Genomic DNA, 23480 nt, shown 5'->3' with positions numbered 1-23480 from the left:
GTGCTTCCCAACCCACGTGATTCCGACAGCTGTCCTCCTGTGATTGGTTTCTACCAACAACGTTGACCAATCAAATCTCACCACGCGCAGAGCTTTGGAACTCCCCGCGTATTCTTTCACGAAAGTTGACGGAATTACACGGAAAAATCCGAGGGCTGTGTCAAGGGAAGCAACCATCTCTCTTCCTGTTTACAAATGGCGGATGTTGTCAAGATGTGAAGGCTTTGAGTAAAAACCCATGTGATTTGCTTCAGTCTTCAGAGAGATCTGTGCAATTTGTAAGCATGCATATGCATTGAATCAAAGAAAATACACAGGTTTTTTATGCATGCCGTCTCTTTACTTAAACAGAGGCTTTTGCAAATAATGAGCGTGTTATTACTGTTAATGGTGCTGCAGCTCAAGTTAGATCATGTTTCAGTCTCCGATTTTCTAGTACATTGTGAGTTGAGCACCTGTGCTCAAGCTTTTAGAGCACATCATTCATCGGTTATGTTAAACTTTAACGTTGTAAGTTCAGGGACGTTTTTCTACTGCAATCTAAGCCTCTAATTTTGCAGATCTTGCTCTTGAAAGCATAACAAGTCCTTTTAGTTTTACTTTTAGTTACCATTCAAGTTACGAATGAACTGTATCGATGCCTATTATTTACATTTAGAAGAAAAACGTTGGTGCAACCAGGAAGGAAGACAACTATTTTGACCTTAAGCCCGCTACTAACTACAGGCGAATCAAGCTGAACTAGGTTCGGCAAATGTTGCACTACGTCATCATATAAGGGGATTCCCCTATTTTGGGGTTGCAGCTACAACGTTCGAGGTTCGCCGATTCACTCCTGCAAACCTTGCAGCGTGTCACTGTAACCTTAGACAAACTGACTTTTCATTGGTTGAATATTTGTGTGTCTTCATCCTTTAAGAGTGACAATAATGGCAGCTATAACACTGTCAACCGATCACGAGTCTTCTCACGTGATATTTCTTGATCATGTGACCGGTGACACCGAAACATTCACGGCTAGTTAGTACACCGAACAAGGCACAGTGTAACATTAGCCGAACCTAGTTCGGCTTGGTTCAGCTGTAGTTAGTAGCGGGCTTCACTTATGTGATTTCTGCTAAGGGAGACAAGCATAGCAACATATTTGTCTAGATAAAATGACAACATAAATTAACTATGCTTAATTTTGGGGCTCAATCCATCAGTGAAGTTCACAAGAATTATTCTTTGCTTTGATATAATTGATTCATATCCAAAATAATTCAATAATACCATCATGAATAAAACAACGAAAACAGTCTCAGTTTTTGTTGACTGTAGCGTCAACCACACTGAGCCAACCTGAACCGAAGCAATCTTGAATGAGATCAACTATTAGGCACAAAAACAAAAAAAAATAGGTGTGGTTAAGGTAACATAGCCAAAAAAAATAGGGTAGGAAGGTAGGCAATCACCTTTTTTTTTGTTTTACTTTTTTTTCTAATGTATACAAATTAAACCTACTTGACAGGGAAATAAGTGTGCGACTATGGATATTCTTTTGAACAATTTTGAACTTACCTTTAAAAAAAATAAAAATTACAAGATCAGAGGAATTCGAGACTGGTGTTTGTGGCTTAATTCTCACTCAAATAAATCTACCCACAAGCGATTGTCAGTCATTGGATCTAATGTGCCATCCTCAGAGTCTTTAAAGTTCACATTCTTGAACACAAACTTTGTTCCTTCACTTCTAGTCACAAGTGTTCACAGCAACAAGTTATTTCCACATGTTCATTTTGGTGATCGCACTTTGCCATTAGCAGAGCAACCAAGCGTGTAGCACTCGCAACCGTATTTCATTGCGTTTTCTGCACTCGTTTTCTTGTTTTCATTTTGTTTTGTTTTGACAAATGTAATAAAAAGTTATAGGATCGGCCCCTAAAAATAGGGTAGGTCGGGTTACCGTAACCACACCTATTTTTTTTTTAGGCCTTAGTATTAATTCACATGTATAAAAGTCACTTAGTCACTACAGCTGTTAAATTAACAATAGCTCTTCAGCTGTTTTGTAAGTACATTTTAATTCTGTCACCCTCTCCATGAGAGGTTTTGTATATATATATATATTGTAAAATAACTTCTGGGATCTCCTCTGCAATATTTTTTCAGTGAAAATGCTGCGTAGCAGAGGTCGCGGTGGGCCTGTGGCTGGGCCTGCAGTGGCCGGAGGAGGAGCAGGTCCCGGGGGATTAGGTCGAGGTGCTTTCGCTGGTGCTCAAGCTTCTGGTGCAAGTGGTCGAGGTGGTTTTGCAAGTGGCCGAGGTGCCGTCAGGGGTCGTGGTGCAGGTCCAAGTGCTGCGCAGCAGCTCCTGCAGAAGGCTTCAACTCAGCTGCGCGGTGAACGCGTCCCAGTCAAACTTCGTGAAGAAGATGAGCTTGCTGTAAGTCACTTTGGCTTTGAGAGCAATTGTCTGAGCAATTTTGTGTGTGTGTGTGTGCATTTCTGAACTTAGAACTATATATAGAAGCTCAATTTCATACTTTAGATCAGATGGAGTGTTATTCTCACTAACTGTCGTTTTTTACTGAAAAGAGTGAAGCAAAATAAGGTGAAGGAAGTAAAAATCCCCTTACCCAACAAAAGATCGAAAAACGATAAGAAGACTGAAGGTCTAGTAGACATGTATGTCAAGAGGGTATGCAAGTGAAATCCTTTTGACAGGTAGAGAATGTTGAGCTTAATTGATGCAGGGTAAAAAAAGTGTACACTCTTCAGTATGATTTTTTTTATTCCAGAGCTACTTGAACTCCTTGACCCAGAAGACATCTCAGCAGACAAAGTCAGTGAACTATGAGGAGTATGGGGATATTTCGATCTCAAGTGGAGCTGATCCAATGACTCCTCGAGTCCGTAGAACACCCAGTCCAGCCACTGGCGCAGGCAGCAAGTTTCTCAAGAAGAAATCACAGCCTGAAAATGATGCCGAAACTACAATCAAAAGACCAGTAAGTGGTGGTGCTTATGGGGTGAAAACCACAGCGATTCGTGCAAGCACTCAAGATGAGGATGATGACGATGACTATGCTGAAGACGATTTTATTGGCGCTGGAGCAGTGAGATCTGGACCCAAATTCAGCAGTATGTCGGCGTCAGCTGCCTCCAGAAGAGGGGGTACACAGATGTCATCGGCGTTGAACAAAGCGACGGCGCTCACCAACAAAATAACCCAGCGCTCCAGCGGTTCTGCTGCCTTGAGACGAACTCGCAGCTCACTCCTAGACAGTGACACTGATGAGAGCTTTGGACCCCCTGTGCGTGGAAAAGTATCCGGTTCAAAAGGTTCCAGGCCAGGGTCATCTTCAGACAACAGCGTAGGGCATGATGGGAACAAGTTCATAAAGAAACAGGGAGGTCAAGAAGTCAAGGCTGAGGTCAAGGTGAAAGGTTCAGGTCACAAGTCTCCTGCTAGATCGGTGTCAAGGGAAGCCAGAACCAGAAGTCCAGGTTAGAATGCTATAAACTGTATTCCTGTTGTTTTAGATAGAAGGAGAACTAAGTCTTGGGATTTGTTTAACCACATGTGTAGCTGTTGAATAAAAAATTTTAAAAATCCGTTAAATAGTATGTGTGTATTGTCATTTTTGCCAATTTGGTTCTTGAGAAACTTTGCAAGGAGCCTTTTATGATGTTTATTTTTGTTTGTGAGGTCAATACCTATGCTAAGATCAAGATGAGCAGATTAGAGTTGGCAAAGAAGGATTTGTTGGGTATAGCAAAATTATAAAGAAATGTTTCTTGTGAAACGTGCATTTGTGCATTTTCTTTTTCCTTACATTCAGAATAAAACGTATGAACGAACTGATAAGTTATTGTTACATTCTTTTTTCTTAATTGCAGGGGATCATCGTGCTCATAGCAGTGGTGGATTGCTTCGTGGATCGTCTCATGTATATCTGACTTCAGAAGAGGAGAGCCTGGCAGAATTCATCCAAGGGCTGTCAGGATCAGACGAAAGCAGAGGAAGCAGGAGACAAGCTGAACAGGTTATTTTAAATGAGAAAAAAAAATACATGTGCAGTGGATTCCTTGTTTTAGACCTCCCAATTTAAGACTACCCCCTTTTTAAGACCTTTTATCTCTCTCCGTTTTTCTGTTCATAACGTCTGTAAATTTTCCCCCGTTTCAAAACTCCCTTCATTTTAAGACCTGATTTTTTTCAGACTCAAGCCAGTTAAGACGGTCTTGAGGGAGGGTTCTGCTGTATTAAACACATGGTCATTGTACCTTTCACCCTAGGTTTTCTGACAAAAATTAGAAGGGTGTGTAAGAAGTCACGAGCGAGAGTATAATGGGTTTTGATGCTTTTATTGCTGGTACTGTGTATCTGGGAGGGGGGAGGGGAGGGTTAAGTCATGGGTGTTTTCGTTATTTTATTTTTCTGATTGACAACAAAAGAGAGAGAGAGGTGTCAGTGAATATATCTTATGATTTGTTTCTTAATTTTGAATAGTTCTGATGATTTATTTCAGATGGCAGCAAAGAGCAAACGCCAAGCTTCCAAAGATCCCTCTCCATCCCCCTCTCCTAGCCGCCGATCTAGACGGCAAACACCATCACCAACAGCACCTAGCAAGGGCAAAGGTCGATCTGCATTTCACCGAGAGTCGCCGACCAAGTCTGTCTTTCGCCGAAGGTCATCTGTGGAGTCTCTTGCCAGTGAAGTTGTGGATAGTCCTCGTGAGAAAATTATGATCGCTGACTCCATTAGCATGGATGAGCCATTAGAGAGTGAGTTTTTTTAACTTTTAATTTTGATGTTAGAAGGTGAACAAGAATACTCAAGAGAATGATACAGTTTTAAGTAGATGGGCAGGAAACACCTGTTACTGTTAACAGTATCTTCTGTACAGATAACTACCTATTTTCTCCATTTAAATAAATAATGAATAAGCTAGCAAATGAATAAATCTTCATTTCTTTTTAGCATGAGTGATCTTTCATGTGCATGGTCATTTTTTCCCCACCAGGCAGTCATACTTTGGTTTTTGAGGGGAAACAATAGTTTGGGGCAATAATACACTTTGTCTGTAAATGAAATGATAAAGAAAATAAATGAACGGAATGCTCCATACTTGAAGAAGTTTCCAGCCCCCCCCCCTCCCCTTACTTGTTTAAAATTGTTTGGTTTGTATATTTTTTACAGTTTTTATTTATTTATTGACTCACATGCGAAGCAAAAGTGAGTCTATGTACTCACCTGAGTTGTCCGTCCGTCCGTCCGGCCGGCCGGCCGGCCGGAAAACTTTAACGTTGGATATTTCTTGGACACTATTCAGTCTATCAGTACCAAATTTGGCAAGATGGTGTATGATGACAAGGCCCCAAAAAACATACATAGCATCTTGACCTTGCTTCAAGGTCAAGGTCGCAGGGGCCATAAATGTTGCCTAAAAAACAGCTATTTTTCACATTTTTCCCATTTTCTCTGAAGTTTTTGAGATTCAATACCTCACCTATATATGATATATAGGGCAAAGTAAGCCCCATCTTTTGATACCAGTTTGGTTTACCTTGCTTCAAGGTCAAGGTCACAGGAGCTCTTCAAAGTTGGATTGTATACATATTTTGAAGTGACCTTGACCCTTAACTATGGAAGATAACTGTTTCAAACTTAAAAATTATGTGGGGCACATGTTATGCTTTCATCATGAGACACATTTGGTCACATATGATCAAGGTCAAGGTCACTTTGACCCTTATGAAATGTGACCAAAATAAGGTAGTGAACCACTAAAAGTGACCATATCTCATGGTAGAAAGAGCCAATAAGCACCATTGTACTTCCTATGTCTTGAATTAACAGCTTTGTGTTGCATGACCTTGGATGACCTTGACCTTGGGCAAGGTCACATGTATTTTGGTAGGAAAAATGTGTAAAGCAGTTCTTAGTGTATGATGTCATTGCTAGGTTTAGTTATTTGACCAAGGTCAAGCATGTGAGTCGTATGGGCTTTGCCCTTCTTGTTTTTGAAATGTTTAATATATGATGTGAAGTTCTAATGGAATACGTTCTGTGTTTTCTGCATGTGTGTGTACTGTTCTTGTTTTTATTGCTGTTGTTGTTTTGTGTGTTTTGTTTTGTTACTGACTATGGTAAGTGACACTTTGTTTAATTCCAGTGTGTTTGCAGTGTCTTGAAAGACTCTTTCATGTTTTACTTTGGTTAAAGGGTCTGGAAATTATTCATCAATGTGTGTGTAATAGATCATCTCTAGTGAAGGACTGGTCAAATGAAATTGCAGTGAACAAACGTATCTGGTGCAAACATTCTTGATTTTTTTTTCAATTTTTTATATTTAGTCAAGTTTTGACTAAATATTTTAACATCAAGGGGGAATCGAAACGAGGGTCGTGGTGTATGTGCGTGTGTCTGTCTGTCTGTGTGTGTGTGTAGAGCGATTCAGACTAAACTACTGGACCGATCTTTATGAAATTTGACATGAGAGTTTCTGGGTATGAAATCCCCGAACGTTTTTTTCATTTTTTTTTATAAATGTCTTTGATGACGTCATATCCGGTTTTTCGTGAAAGTTGAGGCGGCACTGTCACGCCCTCATTTTTCAACCAAATTGGTTGAAATTTTGGTCAAGTAATCTTCGACGAAGCCCGGACTTCGGTATTGCATTTCAGCTTGGTGGCTTAAAAATTAATTAATGACTTTGGTCATTAAAAATCTGAAAATTGTAAAAAAAAATAAAAATTTATAAAACGATCCAAATTTACGTTCATCTTATTCTCCATCATTTTCTGATTCCAAAAACTTATAAATATGTTATATTTGGATTAAAAACAAGCTCTGAAAATTAAATATATAAAAATTATTATCAAAATTAAATTGTCGAAATCAATTTAAAAACACTTTCATCTTATTCCTTGTCGGTTCCTGATTCCAAAAACATATAGATATGATATGTTTGGATTAAAACACGCTCAGAAAGTTAAAACAAAGAGAGGTACAGAAAAGCGTGCTATCCTTCTTAGCGCAACTACTACCCCGCTCTTCTTTTCAATTTCACTGCCTTTGCCATGAGCGGTGGACTGACGATGCTACGAGTATACGGTCTTGCTGAAAAATGGCATTGCGTTCAGTTTCATTCTGTGAGTTCGACAGCTACTTGACTAAATATTGTATTTTCGCCTTACGCGACTTGTTTTTATATCACTTCAAAAATTGCTTTTAAAATATTAAGAGGTTGCTACTGTTGGTTTTCTTTTAAGTGAAAAGAACAATCTTGTTACAAAAACAAAAATACTTGATTGGAGTAACAATTGTATTGGATGGGGTTTGAAGATGCTATTGTGGGGTGTTGGTTGTGTGATGTTGGGCTATAATGGCAAAACCCTGTTTTCTCAATTCATGGTAGTTTCGATTTTATATAAATCAGATCAGTTAGTTTATAATATTTATTTTTGTTGAAGGTAATACTTGATGTATTTTTATAACTTGTAAACAAAATTATTGTGATTTAAAGTTCATGTGATCACTGCTTTTATTTAGTGTTTTTTTTCCTGCAGTATTTGTGCTTCGTGTGGAGTAAGATAGTGTTATCCCCGAGTACGCTAGTACAAGGGTCCAGCAGACTTTAATTGTGTGTCTGTGTGTGTGTCTCGACTTAACAGCTTATTGCTGGGAAACTACTGGGCGCAGTTCGTTCAAAAGTTGATACACTAACTTGATAATAGGTCCGATTGATCGTATTAAAACTTCATAATGTTACCTGGGACCTAAATACGAAATAAACAACAAAAAAACGACTTGGCGGTGGGAGGAATTCGCGGTGCAACAGCCAGCCAGGCAGTCTGATAGAACGGTGCAAGGTCTCGGCAAACCAAGACTATGCCATACTCGTAGCAAAGCCGCCGAATGGTACCGTAAACCAAGAATAGTGACGTAAGAAAATAGAATGTCGTCTTTTGATTTGGAACGTGACGTGTTTTAGAATGGAGATGTGGTAGTGTGTGTGTGTGTGTGTGTGTGTGTGTGTGTGAGAGAGAGAGGTAGAGAGAGAAGGAGTGAGGGAGAGAGAGAGAGTGTGTGTGTGTGTGTGTGTGTGTGTGTGTGTGTGTGTGTGTGTGAATGTCTGAAGAGTACTCGGGTCCAGCGCGAGCGTTTTTTATTATCAGTTACGAAGAACAGACTTTTTGGAGCAGTGTTTTTGTAAGATTGCCAAAAATGACAGAAAACTGTAGCAACAAATGATTCTTTTTAAAAAGTTTCAAAGTTGACTTTTGTAGATTTTCTTAAGTTTACAAAAAGTAATGGGCTGTTAATAAAATAAAGAAAATAACTGTATCCTGGTTCCTAAAACTGTAAATACATGTACCATGAAAAAAAATCTGATTTGTGTTGTGGTTTTTTTCCAGTCAACTTGATGGACGCTAAAACTCTTGGTCGTATTGTTCTGACTACTCCGGAACCAGCCTCATATTCCATGGACACCAGAAAATCTCAGAAGAAGCAACCCAGCCCCTTCAAGAAGTCGCGCAGCCCAAGCCCTTCCCAGAAAAAGAAATCCAAGGGCAAAGACAAGGGTCGGGAGAAAGCGGACAAAAAGAAAAAGAGCAAGAGCAGCAATGTGTTCGAATCTTTTGGCGTTCAGTCAATTGAAGACCTGTTAGGAGGGTCAGACAAAGAAGTCACAGATGAGTCTGAAATCGCCACGGAACCGATCGGCGCAAAAAAGCGCCACAACGAGACTGTATCGGAGATTGTGACGCAAATAGGCTCCAGAGCGACTCCAAAGCGCCAGGTATCCTACTCTGAGGATTTTGAGCCCAGCATATCTGAGAGGATCGGGGAAGATAAGGGCAGGGGTCGGCTCTCTCGTCAAACAAGCGCGTCCTCAATAGCGACACAGTACAGTGACGAGGAAACAGGCATGGAGTATACAGAGGACTTTGCCAGTGAGACACTGTCAGTGGCCCAAGACTCAGACACAGACAGAAGTTCGCACTATAGATACTCTGACGAGGACACAGAAAGGTAAGACTAAAATTAGTTTCATTTATTTGTTACCATATCTAATTATTTATTTGCATGTCTGTGTGAATGAATGTGTGATAAAGAGAGAGAGTGTGTTGTTGTGTACATTTGTGTATGTGTTTGTTGTTTTTGTGTCCTGTTAGTGTTATGAAGCAGTTTGGCCAAACTTTTGAACTGGTAAGTGGTAAGCTCATGGCCTTAAATATTCTAGTGAGTCATAGTTTTGTTGTTGTTTTGTTTGTTGTTTTTGTCAGTTTGTTTGCCTGTGTGTTGACTGTGTGGCTTTTCATGTCTTTAACAGACACTTTTCACATTTTCCTTATGTCATAAGGGAAATAACTCATAGTCATACCATAACGAGTTAGTCGTAAAAAAGTAAAAAGATGCATTTGAACACCTTCACCCAACTTGAGTACTGTAGTTTCATTACTTTGAGAAATCAATCCTACGTTTCAATTTCTTATTCCAGTGAAGCAACTCCAAGACCTTCCCGCAATAAGAAAGTAGTGATGGAGACCCGCAGCGTTGAGATTCAGACGGCCGCACCAGCAGGACTCAATTATCAGTGGTTCACACATACCGGCGTCTCTGTGCTTGGACCTTCTCTGGGTCTGGATAATGTTGACCCCACCCCTATTGCCGCTACTGTCATCAACCCTGATGCTTTGGAAGGTGAGTGCGTAGTCCGCAGAGTTTGTGTGTTGATGTTTTGTGTGAGGTCGTACATGGGTTTGTGTAAAAAGAAAGAGCATGTGAATGTTATTTCTGTAGTGGGAGAGAGAGTTTGTGTGTTGATGTTTTCTGTGAGGTCGTACATGGGTTTGCGTGAAAAGAAAAAGCATGTGAATGTTATTTCTGGAGTTTGAAAGAAAGTTTGTGTGTTGATGTTTTGTGTGAGAACTTACGTGGGTTTGGGTGGAAAGAAAGAGCATGTGAATGTTACTTCTAGAGTGGGAGAGTGGCTTTGTGTCAGAATGTACATGGGCTTGCCTGAAACAGTGAAAAGAAAGAGCTTGTGAATGTTATTTCTGGAGTGGGAGAGAGATATTTCTGGCTGTCTGCTCTTTGTCTGTCTGTGTGTCTGTCTGTGAATCGGTCAGTCTGCCGGCTTGTCTATCTGCCTTATCTTGAGGATGGAAAAGTAATGTCAGTCCATTCAGTCTCTTGTAATGAGTTTTTTTTTTATATATATAATTCATTATTGCTGGTGCTTTGTCTGCCTGATTCTCTGTCTCTGTTTGTGTGTGACTGTCTGTCTCTGCACCCTTCACCTTCCCTTTTTTCTTTCAAAGCTCTTTCTAATTTAGCACCTATTCTATAATAAATGGAAGAATGGTTGCACAGTAAACTATTCACTTATTTTTCTATTTCTCTCCTTTCAGTTTGAACCTCTCTTGTCTTTGTCTTCTCATCATTTTGTTTCATTCTCTCTCCTCTTGAACACATGCATGTTTTTCTGGTTTTTTGTTTTGTTTTTTATGTGTTTTTTTCATTTTTATTCATTGATTTTTTGGTTTCAATTTCAAACAAAATAGTTTGTTCATTGTGTAGCATGAGGAAAGGTCAAGGCAGATCACTCTCATTGTACGCCCCCACGCCTTGTCCCACGCCTTGTCAAAATCTGGGATCCAATTGAGTCTAAACACATGGGTCTAGTTACTGGCAAGTGTGCCATTGTGACTGCTAGACAATGCACAAAAGGGATTAATATTGAGAGTCTAGACATAAGACTGTTAGTGCATCGATAACTTGGTTGTCGGGTATAGCCTGTCCAGGTGGCTAGCGGAGGACGTTTTAAATTATTTTTTAAAAATCAAAGCAATTTTTACATATTGCTTAAAGCCACCCTTCGCCTCCCGTAAACTATCTGTTTCTGATCCCTGAGCCTCCCGAGCTTTTACAGACAGTACAAACATACTTCCATTTGAACGCTTACCGCCCGGGAGCATCCTGGCTGCTTTACGTTGAGAGCGAGACATTTTCAAGCAATTTATTTCGTGCAGTTAGAAAAGGATGTCATATAAAACAAATCAGAAGCCTCGTTTTGGCGCTAGAACTAACTTTTAAAATCTAAATAACAAATGTGAGACAAACATTCTTAAATCATAAAATGATTCTTTCTTCATCAAGATCAGATCAGTACAATTCAAAGTTTTAAAAGTTTGAAAAAAGGGAGCCCGGAAGCAGGTCATGCAAGGTTGTGTTTGCCCAAGCAGACGAATTTTCTGCATATCGCCAGTTTCTTTGAACGGTCTCTCTCACACGGTTCTGTGTAGATGGCTGTCTGTGTAAAAATTAGGGAGTATCGTCCCTTGATCCCACTCGCGATACTCGTTGAACATGCCTTTGACCATGCAGTCGCTTCAGCCAGCAAAATATCTCGACTCCGCTCTTTAAATCCATACCGCTCAGTTCGTGCAACACACAGTCGTTTGTTTCATTTTGGATTCAGAGGTACACAATAACGTGCTATTGCAGTTGTATTGAAACCACAAACTGACGACTTAATTCATCACGCATGTGAAAAAGGGAAAGTGGGTTACACGGGTCCACGATCGCTCAGGGGTTGAATAAACCACGAGAACTGGTGTGTGGTTTACGCATACTAAATAGCCATTAAAATGAACTGTGTCATTTAATGCAGTTAAATGCTTGTGCAAGTGTGTTCCATAAGGTTAGAATTGCTTATTTCGTGAAAGATTCTATCATTCTGTAAACCTCATCTAGGCAGAGTTAGGCTTTAATAAGAAAAGTTGTTCAGGTGGAAATTTAATGCTTGAAATTAATATGTACGTTATCCTTGAAAATGAGTCATGCAGTTTTCATGTGTAACACTTAGCAAGAAGATAGGTCTAAAACTTGACAGAAACTTTCTGTTAAAGATGATTATGTGTTCTAATAGAAGTGTCTCCTGTCAGCAGAGTACCACTAAAATCATTTGATGTATGCAAGGTGGTAGGATCTGTAAACTACTCGTTGCAACACTATAAGTGTGTAGGCCTTTGAAATGTATGGTTTTTGTGTGTGTGTTTTTTAAAATTTTTTACAGTGCTTTAACATAGTACTGCAAAGGACGCACATGTACATTCATTTGGCAAATTTTTTCCCAGTGTCTACATTTATACTTTTCTGGTTATCATTAAGCTTCCACAGACCTTTTGGCATAAAAACAAATTATTGAAGTTATCACTGGTGAACAATGCTGTGTTCTTTTTATATTTAGTCAAGTTTTGACTAAATATTTTAACATCGAGGGGGAATCGAAACGAGGGTCGTGGTGTATGTGTGTGTGTATGTGTGTGTGTATGTGTGTGTGTGTGTGTGTGTGTGTGCGTGCGTGCGTGTAGAGCGATTCAGACCAAACTACTGGACCGATCTTTATGAAATTTGACATGAGAGTTCCTGGGATTGATATCCCCATACGTTTTTTTCATTTCTTTGATAAATGTCTTTGATGACGTCATATCCGGCTTTTCGTGAAAGTTGAGGCGGCACTGTCACGCCCTCATTTTTCAACCAAATTGGTTGAAAATTTGGTCAAGTAATCTTCGATGAAGCCCGGACTTCGGTATTGCATTTCAGCTTGGTGGCTTAAAAATTAATTAATGACGTTGGTCATTAAAAATCTGAAAATTGTAAAAAAAATATTTCTTTTATAAAACGATCCAAATTTACATTTATCTTATTCTCCATCATTTGCTGATTCCAAAAACATATAAATATGTTATATTCGGATTAAAAACAAGCTCTGAAAATTAAATATATAAAAATTATTATCAAAATTAAATTGTCGAAATCAATTTAAAAACACTTTCATCTTATTCCTTGTCGGTTCCTGATTCCAAAAACATATAGATATGATATGTTTGGATTAAAAACACGCTCAGAAAGTTAAAACGAAGAGAGGTACAGAAAAGCGTGCTATCCTTCTTAGCGCAACTACTACCCCGCTCTTCTTGTCAATTTCACTGCCTTTGCCATGAGCGGTGGACTGACGATGCTACGAGTATACGGTCTTGCTGAAAAATGGCAGCTACTTGACTAAATATTGTATTTTCGCCTTACGCGACTTGTTTATGGTGCATATCAAATCAGTTAATCACGAGGCCATGAACTGGAGCAGACCACTGGCACAGTCACTGAAATCTTATCAAAATTGTTTTAGGCGATAGATAGTAGATGTTTGGCCGGAGTCACGCTATTGTTCAACATCTTTCTATTGTTTTACATGGGGAAAAAATGGTCTTGTTTATTTAGTGAGGGATTTTTGTGAGAACAAAAGATAAGGAAATTGCTTTGTGTGGCTGTTACGGGCAGATTTGTTTCTACTCTTTAATTGAACCCAAATAAGGAGATTCCAGAATAGGGGATACCATAAAGGGTAATAGAAACTTCAAAAGAAGAGAGAAAGAGAGAGAGAGAGAGAGAGAGAGAGAGAGAGAGAGAGAGAGAGAGAGAGAGATGAAAATGTTTAGTTTGGATTGAGAGAAATTCATGTTTTGTCAAGAAGTAATATCTCTCTCTCTAACTCTCTCTCTCTCTCTCTCTCACACACACACACACACACACTGTACACACACACACACACACACACTGTACACACACACACACACACACACAATACACACACACATGCCTGCAAAAGATTGAGGGATCACAAAAGAAATTAAAGCATCAAAAAAGATCAGCACTTAAATGCATGTAATTATATGCAGGGTTAATACTGCATTCGAGCAAAAAGAACATCTGTTGCCCTCAGTCTTTCAGTGGGATGATAACAGTTTTTATGAAGGTGAACACACCTTTACCTCGCACACAGTAACATCTAATGCGAGGCAGTGGTAAGTAAAGCCTAGAAGAGGCCCACAACAGCAACAACATTTCCACGGCTGTATCTGTCTGCTATCATTAACCACCGAGAGAACATCAAAAAACTGAAATTAACGTGTTAAAAGTGTACTTTGTCATGTGCCTGTGCATGTGGTGTGCGACTCTGAATGGCTGTGCTGTACGAAGGTTGCTCCAATCAGAGACAACCAGCGAAAACTCCACGCGGCACAATCTCAGATCGACAGCACAACTATTTATGGGTCAAAGTTGACACTATCCCTCTCATTATTATCATTGTTAAAATGTCCTTACGGTCTTATCTCATATCTGTATTGTCATATTTCATGGCTTATACTTTCATCTGACAGAAATATCTGCTGATCTAACTATTACAATTGAAGAAAGCGCGTGGAGGTACAATAGGAAAATGAATCTTGCTGATGGAAGTTTTCGGGAAAGAAAGTGGGTAGGCCTAGTTGCTTCTGAGGTAGAACAAAAATAACGGGAAGAGAGAGAGGAGAGAGAGCTAAAAACACCGTTAATGATATATCAATAATATATATATTTATAATAGAGAGAGAGTGTGACTGTGAGAACCGAAGCGGAGAGTGTGTGTGTCAGTGTGTGTGTGCGCGCGCCAGTGCACGATGTGTTTATGTGGGAGAGGGCTATAAACACTGTGGTATTTGTTATGTTAAAGGCACAGTAAGCCTCCCGTAAACCACCACAGATACGGTCAGGCTTTTACACACAGTACAAACACCCTTTCATTTAAACACTCACCGATTGAGAACATCCTAGAAAGAGCGAACAATTTTCAAAGAATTTATTTTTGCGTGGTTTATCTTACCCCTGAGCCATTGTGAACCCGTGTGATCCAGTTTCCCTTTTTCACAATGTAGTCGTCAGTTAGTCATTTGAACTATGCGACTCGATGTGAGCTTCTTATCGGCTACAATAGCACGTTTTTATGCACGAAACAAACGGCTGTGGTTCACAAGAACTCTAGCGATGGCTTTTGACTGTTGAGAGGAACTGCGATATAATGCATAAACCGTCGTCTGCTACTACCCTTGCGTGACCCTGCTTCCGGGCTTTTCTTTTTTCAAACTTTCACAACTTCGAATTGTACTGATTTTGTCTTGATGAAAAAATAATTCTTTTATGATTAAAGAATGTTTGTGTAACAAGCTGTCAATTTATTATTTAGATTTTAAAAGTTAGGTCTAGCGCAAAAACGCACAACGGTCCAAAAACATTCTGATAATCATCGATCCACGGCTATGGCCAGTTTACATCGATAGAATGAGACCCGAAGGGAAGTAACTCATTTTTGACCTGAGTTCAGGATGGGTCCAAAAAGTGTTCGAGACAATCTGCAAAATTAATTCTTTACAAATTGCTCGCTCTTTACGTAGGGCACCTAGGATGTTCCCGTTTGGTGAGCGTTCAAATGGAAGGGTGTATGTACTGTGTGTAAAAGCCTGACAGTATCTGTGATGGTTTACGGGAGGCTTACTGTCCGGGCGTGATTTCCGGTATTGAATATTCATAACAGCCGTCCAGCACCAAAACGAGGCGCCATTGTTGTAGAGGAGCAAGTCCACGAAAATAAATTCTTTGAAAATTTCTCACGCTCGACAGAAAGCAGCCAGGATGTTCCCGTTCGGTGAGCGTTCAAATGGAAGTATGCTTGTACTGTATGTAGACGCTCGGGGAGCTCTGTGATGGTTTACGGGAGGCTTACTGTGCCTGTTAAAGGCACAGTAAGCCTCCCGTAAACCACCACAGATACGGTCAGGCTTTTACACACAGTACAAACACCCTTTCATTTAAACACTCACCGATTGAGAACATCCTAGAAAGAGCGAACAATTTTCAAAGAATTTATTTTTGCGTGGTTTATCTTACCCCTGAGCCATTGTGAACCCGTGTGATCCAGTTTCCCTTTTTCACAATGTAGTCGTCAGTTAGTCATTTGAACTATGCGACTCGATGTGAGCTTCTTATCGGCTACAATAGCACGTTTTTATGCACGAAACAAACGGCTGTGGTTCACAAGAACTCTAGCGATGGCTTTTGACTGTTGAGAGGAACTGCGATATAATGCATAAACCGTCGTCTGCTACTACCCTTGCGTGACCCTGCTTCCGGGCTTTTCTTTTTTCAAACTTTCACAACTTCGAATTGTACTGATTTTGTCTTGATGAAAAAATAATTCTTTTATGATTAAAGAATGTTTGTGTAACAAGCTGTCAATTTATTATTTAGATTTTAAAAGTTAGGTCTAGCGCAAAAACGCACAACGGTCCAAAAACATTCTGATAATCATCGATCCACGGCTATGGCCAGTTTACATCGATAGAATGAGACCCGAAGGGAAGTAACTCATTTTTGACCTGAGTTCAGGATGGGTCCAAAAAGTGTTCGAGACAATCTGCAAAATTAATTCTTTACAAATTGCTCGCTCTTTACGTAGGGCACCTAGGATGTTCCCGTTTGGTGAGCGTTCAAATGGAAGGGTGTTTGTACTGTGTGTAAAAGCCTGACAGTATCTGTGATGGTTTACGGGAGGCTTACTGTCCGGGCGTGATTTCCGGTATTGAATATTCATAACAGCCGTCCAGCACCAAAACGAGGCGCCATTGTTGTAGAGGAGCAAGTCCACGAAAATAAATTCTTTGAAAATTTCTCACGCTCGACAGAAAGCAGCCAGGATGTTCCCGTTCGGTGAGCGTTCAAATGGAAGTATGCTTGTACTGTATGTAGACGCTCGGGGAGCTCTGTGATGGTTTACGGGAGGCTTACTGTGCCTTTAAATGTCTTGTGTCTGTGTTTGTACTAGTACTCGCGGGTGTGTGTGTGTATGTGTGTGCGGAGAGAGAGAGACAGAGAGAGACTGAGAGAGATTTCATGTCAGTATATATACTGACGTGTCTCGTCGGCGTCAGCTGTCGGCGTATACTTGTCATCCACTCACTCAGCCACACGTAATATTATATACAGGCTCTGAAAGAACAGTAAGGATAGAGTCAAAACCTTTTCCATTTAGAATTTGGAAAAGAACGATCCTTTGAAGTAATAAAAGTCGGACTGGCTGGTAGCATTACCCAATATTGACGGACTATATCAAAATCGAGACCGGAGGTCGAGATTTTGTTATCACTGTCGAAACAGACCAATAGCAGAAGATATCATCACACAGTCCGTCAATGTTAGATATATTGCTACTTCTCTGGACATTTTGTATTTACTGTAAAAAAAAATTTACAACAGTATTTGTCTCAGTTTTGGCTGTTACATATATCCCTCCCTCTGATTATTATATCTTTTTGTTCACTCTTTTCTTGTACTTTTCAGTATTTCCAAATGTCTTTTCTTTCAAAAAGTCTTTCATCACTTGCTCAACTAAATTCTGGGATAATTACATTTTCATATAATTATATTGTTTTGTTTTTAAATTTAGGTGTTTTTGTTTTTGAAGTGGGGAAGCAATAAAGAGGTCGTCGATATCAAAACTGATATCGACGGAAATGTCGTTGATATCACTTTTGTAATGAACTCAGTTTTGCCCAATTGACCAATGGAAATCCACGTAACATATGAAATAGCTTTATGACAAAAACGCGTAGGAAAGCCTGTGGTTTTTCCTGATAATTATGGGCATTACTCCCGATTCTTGTCAGTGTGTGCAGTTAGGCAGTATTGCCCCACCGGGATGGGAGAGAGGGGGGGGAGGCGGACTGTTACCCATAGACTGTTATACTGCGGGTCTCCGGGTAGTCTGTGGGGGTACGGGGGCGGGGGATAGATCAAACAGGACCTATAACACACGGATTTCTGGGGTGGGGGGGTGGGGTGGACTGTGAATGCGGTGTGTGTGTGTGTGGGGGGGGGGGGTAGCTTGACCGACTTAACACCGGCGTAGCTTACGTACGTATGTAGATGTGTTAGCGAGTGTGAGCTTCATTCCTATAATCCTATCACTGACTTTACTCTCAGTGTTTGAAGGTCGTGACATAATTTTGAGCGATGGTTTGAGGCAGCCGCATAATCCACTTCCCCCGTAACGTTACCGTTGAATGACATAGGTGTTTAATAGGACGTGATGTAGTGCGGGGTGAATAAGTGACAAGTGTGCTGTTAACGATGGTCAATTGTTATTTCCTCCTCGTGTACCAATCACATGGCTCCACCTGGGGGTGATCATTGTACAGGTACGTGGCCCCTGGCAGGCTTGCCACGCACACTTTGCTCCATTTGACACTGACGACCCCAACCACCATGCACGTCACACACTCCTGTCTCCCACCCCCACACAAATACTTATTCTTGTTCATCTTTATCTTCTTCTGTTTTTGTTTTCTTCTTGTTTGTTGTCTTCTTGTTCGACACTGAAAAGGAATGAACAAACACAGACACACAGGGCCGTGCACAGACGCACGCACGCACACACGCACGCACGCACGCACGCACACACGCACACTGACACACACACACACACACACAAACACACACACACACATCGTCTTGTTTTTTTCGTGTGCGCTTCCTGCGCGACTCCCCGACCCACCTCTTCCTCACTCTCCCTGACTTCTTAACAAGTAACAAGAATTTGACTTGTTACACAAAGTTTGTTAGTCTTGGCATCGCTCATTTTTAACCCCTCGATCTGCTCGTCTGAGTCATTTGTGTGAGAACGAACAGCAAACTCTCTCTCTCTCATTCTCTCTCTGTGTTTAGTAAACAGTCAAATGCACTCTCTCTCTCTCTCTCTCTCTCTCTCTCTCTCTCTCTCTCTCTCTCTCTCTCTCTCGCGTAAACAAAGTCGAATGCACAGTCTCTCTATGTATGTATATCTCTCTGTCAGTCAGTCTGTATGTCTGTCTCTGTCTCGCTCGCTCTCTCTCTCTCTCTCTCTCTCTCTCTCTCTCTCTCTCTCTCTCTCTCTCTCTCTCTCTCTCTCTCTCTCTCTCTCTCTCTCTCTCTCTCTCTTACACCACCGACTTGCAAGTCCGTGCGTACACACAGTCAAATAAAGTCTCCGTCCGTCTGTCTCTCTAGATCGATTGTCTCTCTCTCTCTCTCTCTCTCTCTCTCTCTCTCTCTCTCTCTCTCTCTCTCTCTCTACTGATAGTCTCTCGATCCGTGTCTTTCTCGTCATCTTTGCTTGTCTTTTCTCTGACACATTAACACAAATGATATCTCCCTCTCTCTTTCTGCCTCTGTCTGTCTGTCTGTCTCTCTCAGTCCCTCCCCCCCTCTCTCCCTCTCTCTCTCTCTCTCTCTCTCTCTCCAACGGCCACACATGCCCAGTAACGTTAGCCACACAAACAACCCACGGTGGAACAAACCGTGTGGTCACACCTGTGGCTGTTGTCACCACTTTGCTCCAAGTATGATTAAAAGCCCGATAGCTATTTTCGTGCGCGGCAATCAGATTGATCGTCCGGGTTTGATTTCCTGCACTTTTTGTCATAATTATTCCTTTGAACAGCGGTAAACGTTGATCATGTTAGAATTGCCGGGTTGAAGATGAGAGATCACGTCACGGGTAAAATGAGTGGCAGAGCCGGAGGAATGTGGGGTGGGGAACTTCTGTCACAAACACACACACGCACAGACACACACGCGCACATACAGACACACGCACACACAAAACACACGCACACACAAGACACACACACACACACTCACACATATACGCACACACAGACACACGCACACACAACACACACGCACACACAAGACACACACACACTCACACATATACGCACACACAGATACACGCACACACAACACACACACACTAGTCTTTCTCTTTCAACCCCCTTCCTGAGAGGATATGGCTAAAAATGCTGCATCACCCCCGCCCCTCCCCTCCCCCTGTACCATCTTCTCCCCCGCAACTTGATTCCTTGACTTGCCTGGTCATAGAATTGTTTACTGCAGAAACTCTCTCACAACCCGTTTCTACATGAGGATATATATAAGATGTAACCACACAAAGAGTGTGTGTATGGGGTGGGGGGGAGGGGGGGCAGAGTGTGCTGTGTCTGAGTCTGTCTCTCTTGCAGCGGTGTGTACAATGGAACCCTCCTTCTAAGTCATCCTAAAAGATCAGAAAAGCAGGTCTGTTAAGAGAGGGAGTCTTGGTTATACAATTATGTACATTCGCCATGAACAGAAACTCTGAGAAAGTAGGTTCTTAAATTGGGAGGAGGTGGGTGTCTTAAAGGGGGGGGGGGGGGGGGGCTAGAATGGGAGTTTTCACCCTTTACCAGTGTAATCCACCTGAGGTGCACAGAAGCATTGAACAAAACTTGAAAATGCACACAGTGCATTCCTTCTAATGACACTGACCACAGCCATTCCAAAAGCTATTTTCTATAAAAGTGTTGACCTTTAAAGGGCAGCTGTTGGGTTGTGGCTCTCAAAATCTATTCATCAGATGAGTTCTCATGTAACTGAAACTATACTTAAAAGTTACTTGGTGATTTTAACAGCTTGATAACACAAGTCCGAAGATTTTAGACATGCTACAATGTCTTTAATCGAAGAAAGTTTGCATTCTTGGCTGAGTCAATGCAGCCCGCTCGAAAATTACTTCCCTTGGACGCGTGACGTCAGCCGAGGAATCGGCCGGGTTGAACGGCGCTCTCTTTATACCATGTAGTGAGCGCAATCGGGTTGTCTAGTCAAGCCCTAAAAGCATACTTCACTCTAGCTCTTCATGATATGGTAAAATCATGGACAAAAGTAATTGAGCAGTTTTCAGGATCCCACTTATATACCATTTCTGACCTACCCAAATTCTATTATGTTGTTTCAGCTATTAACAGCAGTCTCCTGTTGCTTTAGCTGTACCCTGATGTGCAGAAGCAGCAGATAAAACTGATGCAGCATTTTTCAGTTTTACTGTATCTATGAAAATTGAACCTTCACTGTTCGGTAACATGGTTGAAGCCATTCCAGCAGATGTCTATCTAGCCAATTCATAGCCAGCATGGTTCTAGGACTGGATAGTGGCAGAAATCTGATGTCTTTTTTCTGTAAGCATGGCACCAAGACTATCCCTCTCTTTCAAGCAGAAAATTCCATGTTTCAGTGCATTGGAACGGTTTTCAAACTTCCACAAACTCTTTAAATATTTATAAAGCTTACTGTGTTGTTGGGCAGTTTTACATGTAATTGCAAGAACTGTTCGCAAACTCCCACAAATGTTTTCTCATTCACTGAAAGTACAATACAAAAAATGTTGGTGGTTGTGACTGTTTCAGCTTAGACAGCATACAGCACAGCAGTTTGCACCATCCATAGCATGTTTTCATACTCACACAAATTCTTCAAATACTCATTGAGCTTACTTTCTTTTGTACATGTATGATGATCTTCAACCCAGAAACTCTTCCCTCACATGACATATTTTCCTACTGGCATAATTAGATTCTTCAAACTCTCCCTGAACATACTATTTTCTTGGACTGTTTCAGCTATGACGGCCAACAGCCTAGAAACTCTTCCCTCACATAATATATTATCCTACTGGCATAATTAGATTCTTCAAACTCTCCCTGAACATACTATTTTCTTGGACTGTTTCAGCTATGACGGCCTACAGTCCAGAAACTCTTCCCTCACATAATATTTTATCCTACTGGCATATTTAGATTCTTCAAACTCTCCCTGAACATACTATTTTCTTGGACTGTTTCAGCTATGACGGCCAACAGCCTAGAAACTATTCCCTCACATAATATTTGATCCTACTGGCATAATTAGATTCTTCAAACTCTCCCTGAACATACTGTTTTCTTGGACTGTTTCAGCTATGACGGCCAACAGCCTAGAAACTCTTCCCTCACATAATATTTTATCCTACTGGCATAATTAGATTCTTCAAACTCTCCCTGAACATACTGTTTTCTTGGACTGTTTCAGCTATGACGGCCTACAGTCCAGCCACGCTTGTCATCCATGAGATGTTGAAGCAGCAGATAGAGCTGATCAAGCAGTTTGCCTTTGCCCACGACCGCCTGTACCACACACTCACAGACAACAACGTGCCTGACTACAAGTACACCACTGTGGAAGGGACAAAAGCTGTGAGTGATTATTAGACAGATAAATATCAAATTTGAGAAATAAAAAAATTGGAGAAGGTTGGTTTATGGAATGTTCTTTTTCTTCTACTTCTGCGTTTATGGGCTGAAACTCCCACGTACACCTGTTTTTTGCATGAGTGGGTTTTTACGTGTATGACTGTTTTTACCCCGCCATACGCTGCTTTCGGGGGATTGAATGTTTAATCAATAACAGAACAAAACATTCCAAATTGTTCCGTCATTTATTAAACGTATCATGAGCTAACCCTTCTAGTATTTTGATCCTTGAATGTTACAGTGATTTACATGAGAGGAGTCATTTAAGTTATCGCATTATGTCTCCTCCTTGTAGCAGTCAATTGTGAGTTTTTACCAAAGCACAGTGTAAAAAGCACTGTTGATTTTTCCCATCACAGTAGCTTTGGGGTATGTCTCTACATCTTTTCTCTACCTTAGTGTGTTAGGTTTCAATCTCCTTTGAATATATGAGGGGTAGGAAAATGTTCGTAACTGATCCCTTTCTCTCCATTATGTTATGTACAACCACATGTTTGCAAGTGATTCATATACATATAACAATAATTTTTTTCTGACCTGTTTTTTATGTCTGTTGCAGTTCATTGCCAAGCACAGAAAGCCAAGGCTAACAATGAAACAAGCGCTCAAGATGGTCTCGGAGGAGATGGATCGATAACGCTAAATTAAGTTTCCAGTATATGAATGTGTCTGTTTCTAGTTATAGGCAGGAAGGTGTTGAAACAACCATGTAGTTTTGAAAGGTGTTTAAGACTGAAACAAACTTTGGTAGATGACTTAAAATGTGAATGACATAGAGGCTGAATTGTGAATTAGTTGAACCTGCCCGTGCTACCACCTTTCGATAATGACCAACTCCCCACATGGCTTCCCAATAATTTGTTTCTGTATGATTCATCTTTTTGACTGGAGGTCGTTATAGACAGGATCGACTGTAATTTCAGAAAGCTTGAGACTGAAGATTTTCTGCTATTTTCCCCAATTTTTGATCTCATAGACGTAATTGCTGGTGCTACATAGTTCTTTGCCGAGTTCCTGATGCTCAACATGTGCTTTATTGAACAATCCTAGAATATATATTTTTTGTTTGTAACATATTATAGATTCCATCTTGATTCTTGACCTCTTGAGGTGAAAGTGTAAAATAGAAGTAAACAAGGCCTAGATATCAAACTTCTTTTGATGGCTGTTTTTAGAACGGTGCATTGCATGTGTAGGATGAATCATGCGAGCTTCTGTGACGCTTCGTATTTTATCAAAGATCTGTGATATTCTGCATCTGTGATAATGTTACTTTCCTCTTCTGCATTGGAAAGCAGCTAAATACATCTTGAAGCAACAGTTTGTGTGACTGTGTAAGCATTTGCTTGTGTGTGTGTGTGTGTGTGTGTGTGTGTGTGTGTGTGTGTGTGTGTTAGCTAGCAGTTGCTATACACTGAGTTTGCTTTTCATAAAATACTGTTTTATCATTTGGCATTGACAA

The 23480-nt window shown here is 40.7% G+C and overlaps 1 protein-coding gene across 2 annotated transcripts; it reads left to right on the top strand.

Annotated features, from left to right (window-relative positions):
- Positions 1-162: 162 nt before the first annotated feature.
- LOC138966890 (serine-rich adhesin for platelets-like) lies at positions 163-23334 on the top strand. 2 transcript variants are annotated; one of them, XM_070339280.1, is made up of 10 exons: positions 163-278; positions 2152-2423; positions 2779-3487; positions 3881-4026; positions 4513-4771; positions 8408-9026; positions 9496-9698; positions 21798-21961; positions 22578-22670; positions 22710-23334. In XM_070339280.1, the coding sequence occupies exons 2-9, from the start codon at positions 2157-2159 to the stop codon at positions 22653-22655; spliced, it is 2445 nt and encodes an 814-aa protein (XP_070195381.1). In that variant the 5' UTR covers positions 163-278; positions 2152-2156; the 3' UTR covers positions 22656-22670; positions 22710-23334. The 2 variants fall into 2 exon arrangements, with proteins under 2 accessions (XP_070195381.1, XP_070195380.1); XM_070339279.1 differs by having other exon boundaries at positions 22578-23334.
- The last annotated feature ends 146 nt before the right edge of the window (positions 23335-23480 follow it).

This window comes from Littorina saxatilis, linkage group LG5, assembly GCF_037325665.1.
Source record: "Littorina saxatilis isolate snail1 linkage group LG5, US_GU_Lsax_2.0, whole genome shotgun sequence".
Classification (NCBI taxonomy): domain Eukaryota; kingdom Metazoa; phylum Mollusca; class Gastropoda; order Littorinimorpha; family Littorinidae; genus Littorina; species Littorina saxatilis.
The sequence above is the reverse complement of the archived record's forward strand: the minus strand, read 5'-3'. Positions and strand labels throughout refer to the sequence as shown.

Coding starts and splice junctions, on each gene's coding strand:
- LOC138966890 (XM_070339280.1), top strand. CDS start 2,157: ATGCTGCGTAGCAGAGGTCGCGGTGGGCCTGTGGCTGGGCCTGCAGTG. Junction 2,424..2,778: donor GTGAAGAAGATGAGCTTGCT/GTAAGTCACTTT, acceptor TTTTTATTCCAG/AGCTACTTGAACTCCTTGAC. Junction 3,488..3,880: donor AGCCAGAACCAGAAGTCCAG/GTTAGAATGCTA, acceptor TCTTAATTGCAG/GGGATCATCGTGCTCATAGC.